We start from the raw sequence: 5,857 nt of genomic DNA on the forward strand, positions 1-5,857 counted from the left end.
GTGCCAGACACAAGCAAGGGTGCTTACATTGATTTCTCTGTCTTATACGTATATCTGAGGATTGAACTAATCAATAAGACATAACTTCTTCTGTGACTCTGAGTTAAGGCAACATAAAAGCACAATTATTTTGCGACTGTAACTCGTTAATTCAAGTCTGGCACTGAATCTCAATGTTATTTATCCGTGGATTCTTTTTTCTTTGTGACCTTTCAAATAAATCAATCATATTCATAAATAAAAGTGTAAGGACCTTGCGTAAATTTTGACAACAGGAAGATCAAAAGAAGACGCGAAACTTGTTTTAATAACGAGGCAGTTATTTTAAAAGCATCAGAAGAGCTGTGTATTTTTCGTCACTTCGATTACTTACATATCATAAACTTCTGTAAATGCATACTGCAATCATTGTTTCGTAGGCGTATTTCATTCTATGATTGACATTTATTTTTCTGCTTGACACCTGGACCAAGACACGTCAACTCACTTGACAAACTGAAAACGCCAAGAAACAATCAATCGAAGCGTAAAATATCCTTATGCTATATTTGAGTTCGGTTCACTCTGGGTTGGGCTTTCCAAACGTGTCTTCCTTGTTCATACCGGGCTACATTTAATGTCCGCATAATATCTAGTTTCCGGGGCCAAAAATATTGTCTTACAATGAAACATTCTCTGTCCTTGTCACAAGTTATCAATATTAAAATGCAAAATCTTCAAATTCAGGACGTCATGTTGAATAAATAATATATTTAAACAGGGATTGGGCAAAAGCTTAAAGATAACAAAAAAAAAAACCACTGTACACGCGCTCGTGTTTCAAAATATCGATCAAGCACCTGCACTAATAATGCAAACGGCAAGAACCTTTTCCCTTTGTGTTATTAACTCATTTTTTGCCTTTTCTGGGAGCGTAGTAAATATTCTTGTAACTGACGTAATTCTAAGGGATGGAGAGCTTCAAAAGGGCCTGAATTTGTTGATCGTGTCTCTGACCTTAGCGAACTTAATCAACTGTCTTTTTGCTCAACCAATATACGTCTACTATCTTTGGAAAGGAACTACTAGCAGAAGTTTCCTCGTAACTTTCGAAATCGTAGCGTTTGTCGGTCTCCACGCAGTACTTTGTAACCTCATTACCATAACATACCACAGAATGAGGGCTTTGTCGCAACCCTTTCATCATCTTTTGCAATTATCACGTAAGAAAATTTCAATCTGGATAGTTTCGACATGGATTGCTGCTGTTATTATTGGCGTGGTCTTTGTGCCGTCTCTTCCTGGAGAAGCAGGCGAAGCATACTTTCACTCAGCAATGATGATTTTCTTGATACTTACTTATTTGAGGATCATGTGGATATCCAAGCGAAAACATAGTCAGATCGCGGAGCAGGTGGGGTCAGTAAATTATCAGTTCCAGGCAGCCACCATGCAGCAAGAGAGCGCTGCCGCTGTGACATCCGCCATCCTTGTGGGGACAACATTGCTGTGTTTCTTACCCGATGTTTTGCTTGACATTGTGAGTCCAAAGGATGCAAGGGACAACAGGAGAATTTGGACTTACACCCTGCTGTTTTCTTGCTCAACACTGTCTCCTTGTATTGTTATTTGGCGCAGTCAACAACTGAGAAGGGCGATTAGAAGCAGGATCACTTTATTAGGGAACTGACGCAAGGAAGATAGCGACAATAACACGACCCAACCACAAAAAGGGTATAATCGTAATCATTATCACTATCATGATTATTATTATTATTATTATTATAAATTTTGATAGTAGAACATTTTGAGGTCGTCCATTGTAAAACAGCAATACGAATCAATCGACCAAATTTGAAGTCGTGTCGAGAACATGAGCACACGACTCTCATTTCTTAATTGCTTTTGCCCTTTATACAGCGAGTTGGATTAAGAAGACAACTAATGCAAATCTTAGATTCAAAACGACATGAAACAATTATAGCTTCGTTTTGCCTGTGATGCGAACCGGTTTCATTTGCGAACGACTATCTCAGTCGTAGCTGTACTTGGCTCTTGGATTTAAATTTAAAAAGAAAAAAAGACCAGTTAAAATTTGACTGTGAGACAAATCGCGTTTCACAAGAAGCAAATTTGGCAATTTGGTCAATGAAAAGAAGAGGAAGATACCCTAACCCGCCGGTCAATGGTGTAATTTTGATTTTTGGTCAAAACATTTATTTAGTTTAGCAAGTATTATCAACATTAGTCTCTTCACTGATTGAACACAATCAAATGATAGAAATTCAGGTTAATATTTCGTATTTATTCGTACCTGCCTTGATGGTCCTCTCCCTGGGCACATTGTGTGCAATGGCTTCAGTTCTATTTAAGGCCTGAAGCATTTTATTGGATTTAAAAGTTGGCATTCTCAAACCTTAGCTCGTGAGGCCGTTTATTGGAAGCAAGAATTTAAATAAACACAAAGGATGAAGCCCAACTGGAACAAGGCAAACAGCAGCTGGTTGTTTACAAAGCCATAAAGAACAATTTGCATTCGGTACCGCTCACGACAAACCCATTTGATAGCCGATGCAGGATTTCTGCCCCAAAGAATCCGCATGAAAAATACGCCTCCATACCTTGACCCTGAAAATAATGGTAGTGACGTGGTGAATAAATAACTACCAATCTCGCAAAATGTATCTCGTCATCACAGTTCTCTACCACTTCTCATATAGCTTCTGTGGCAACAGAAAACCCGTCGCAGATCATTAAAGTGTTGACTTCTTACATTTTCCATTTTAGGAGGCCTTTACCCAGGTTTCTTTGGTGACTACTTGCTCAGTAAAAGATAACTTATATTCAGAGAGTATTAAGATGATTGACAATGAGGGTGATCTTACCTAAAAAATTATCGACAAAAGGAATGTATACCAAGAAAAATATTTATTCTGCATCTGCGTGTTTCAGCAGCGAGACTTCAGTTCATTTCCTCAGTTCTGAGTCTAAACTCGAAGAGGAAAAAAATATCAGAAGCTCTGTCAAACTCGAGGGATCACTTAAAAGACTTTCGTGGTGGATGCTTAGTAATTACCGAAAAGTTCCCAACAACAACAACCCCTCCCCTCAAAAGAAAAAAAAAAAACAGGTTACAGCAGGGATACTGGGCAGCCAGCTACAAGAAAAATATATTTATTATATTTCTAAGGTCGTAATAAGGCGCTCAGGGAAAGGAAACTAGTCGAATTCCAGCGGAACGTTCAACTGCCACAAATTATTGGCTTGCGTAAAAATATTTTGAAATAGTTGCTTACAAGATACAAACAGTTTCACAAGATGATTGTGCGTAATCAGCATTGAAAAATCGCATCAAAAGTTCAACTTAAGCGGACCGTACAGCGGGCTACACTTTAGCATACGGCCCGCATTACTGTCTGAGAGCCATATCGCCATGTGGGGTTATCGACTGTTCTTGAGATCGAGTGAGTTAATTAATTTAAAATGTAAGATTGTGAGGAGCTCGGAGACGGTCATCCACTTACCTATTTTGTGTCACCAGCCCTGTTGCTCGTTGGAGCACGTTTTTCTTCTTTCGAAGAGAGAGGCGTCTTTTTCTCCCTCCTAAGTGCCTTAACTGCCAAAATTCCAGTGTGATCAAAATCGGCCGTTCTATAGACTTGATTGAGTAGAAAATCACATATCCAGTAGATCTCCATACTCTCCCTTTCCTTTTGATTTTTTCCTCTGTGTATATTTATAAAATAATTATGATAGTACGCGCACTCTCATTGGCCAATAGCTGTGTTTAGATGAGAGTATTCTCGACAGTCATGCAAACCCTCGATTGAGTTTCGGGTTTGCATAGCTGTCTCGAATTCTCCCAACTCCCCCTCGTGTTTGGATAAGGCTAAAGTTAAAGTTAAAGTTAAAGTTAAACACGGAAAACGTCCTCTATTGCTTAAATGGATCGTAGCTTTACAAATGAAAGCTGCATGCGATTCAGAATTTCTTGAAGGAGACAAACATGTTCAAACAAGTTTCAATAAGGGTAAGAGGTACCAACTCAGTAGACTGTTACCAGCCCCTTTCTGGATAGGCGAGTGGTTGGGAAATTAGCCAAGCGAAAAAGGCCGAAAACTGGAGCAAACGAGTATTAACTATTATAGTTTATTTCTAATTTTCTTTGAATTTACTATTCTCGTTAATTTAGTCCCCCGACTTGTGGTAGCAGAGAAAATATGGAAAATTAAAGAGATAGCCAGAATATTTGATTTTCCCAATATTTAATTTGGGATGTCCCTGGGCCCCTGAAAAAGGAGTCGGTTTCCCAAAACGTTCGGAACTTTACGATGTCACGTGAATTCATGCGTTGGCACTCAGCAACAATGTGTTGTGCCAGGAGCCCATTAGTAGGAGCCTCCATATGCAGTAGATCTTTGAGTCAACCTTTACGCGTATCTTTCTATTTTTAGAACGAACCCTTGAGCAGGAGACTCGCATTTACATAAATTTACATCATTTTGCACGATTTAAATACAGTTTTACTGCTTTATTTGTCTTCGTTAGACAATGACTTTACTCTGATTGGCCTTTTAAAACAGTGCATGCAGAGCCGAGGAACTCGTGGCGTTCTAAAAATAGAAAGATACGGGCAAAGGTTGAATCATAGGGCTTGTATGAGAGAGGCAAGCTCCTACTCATGGGCTCCTGGTTGTGCGCTATCGCCTCGAGGGTAACGCGAACGTCTTGGGGAACCATCATCACGTTTGTAATCATACGTTAACAGAGGACAAAATACCGGTTTTAAGCCATGAAAATTTTATGTTCTTGACTTTTACCCACAGGAAGATCGCATTAACCCATTCAAAAACCACGGTTTTAAAAGCGAAACGATTTTAAAATCAATGTTTCACTCGTTCGCTGCGCTAACTCGTGAAATATTTTTCAACACTCGAAGAGAAATTTCGTATCTCCGCGCGGCCATGTAATATCCTGTATATGTGCAACCTTAAATGGAATTCTCATCTCGAGGACATTACTATGAGAAAGCAAACAAAAATTATTAAACGTAATGATGCCTCATCGAGATCATTGGTCAGGGTATATATTCGACCTTAGGATGTGCCTGTTTGTTGGAATATTCCACATGTATTGGCACATACATTAGAAGGCGAAGAGAAAAGAGATTAATTATGAGTATTATATCCCTTTGCATAGCTTTTAAAAGGCCTAGGATGTTTCTGTATAACTGCACATAAAAGATCGCAGAAAATCCATCAATTTTCCTTACCGACAGTCCCTAAGTATTATTTATGATCCAAGAGTGATGTCAGAAGATTTTTGTATGGGGACCGGTACAAGTGTAAAACGCATCGTTCGCAGGAGTTAATTTCATTCAAATTTTGATTGTTTATCGTCTTGATTAATTATAGTATTACACTTACCCGTTAACTTTCATTGTAATAAGGGATTTACATACTTCTCTGGTTATCTTCGCCACTTTTATATTACATGACCTTAATGAATTGGCTTTACAGTAACTCACAGCCACCTTAAACGTTTCCAATTATGAAGATGACTGTAAATCCTCTCCAGAGATATTTTTTAAAACTTTGCAGACAGTTTTCTATTAATCACTTTTCAGCAAATTAAAAATGGGGGTCATCAAGTTCGTTTTTGAGACATAACTGAGCATTTAAAGAGAAAATATAGGGTGTTTTAGATGGCTCTTTTGTCGCCATGTAACCTGTTACGTCACATCGATGAGTGCATCTTGATTAGGAATTATTGGTGTTTGACATGGTACCATAACTTTGCCGTTATGTGAAACAGTTGGTTAGATTCACTAATCCTAAATAGTAACAGTTTGCTGAAATGTTGAAACTGGTCTGAACCT

At 38.5% G+C, this 5,857-nt stretch overlaps 1 protein-coding gene across 1 annotated transcript; it reads left to right on the forward strand.

Moving 5' to 3' along the window:
* Nucleotides 1–418: 418 nt before the first annotated feature.
* LOC138038185 (G-protein coupled receptor 84-like) lies at nucleotides 419–2,826 on the forward strand. The gene has a single exon (XM_068884012.1). The coding sequence runs from the start codon at nucleotides 851–853 to the stop codon at nucleotides 1,667–1,669; it is 819 nt and encodes a 272-aa protein (XP_068740113.1). The 5' UTR covers nucleotides 419–850; the 3' UTR covers nucleotides 1,670–2,826.
* Nucleotides 2,827–5,857: the final 3,031 nt, after the last annotated feature.

The sequence above is a fragment of the Montipora capricornis genome, chromosome 2, assembly GCF_036669925.1.
Source record: "Montipora capricornis isolate CH-2021 chromosome 2, ASM3666992v2, whole genome shotgun sequence".
NCBI classification, from domain to species: domain Eukaryota; kingdom Metazoa; phylum Cnidaria; class Anthozoa; order Scleractinia; family Acroporidae; genus Montipora; species Montipora capricornis.

Excerpts from the sequence above, each read along its gene's own strand:
- LOC138038185 (XM_068884012.1), top strand. The coding sequence starts at position 851 with ATGCAAACGGCAAGAACCTTTTCCCTTTGTGTTATTAACTCATTTTTT.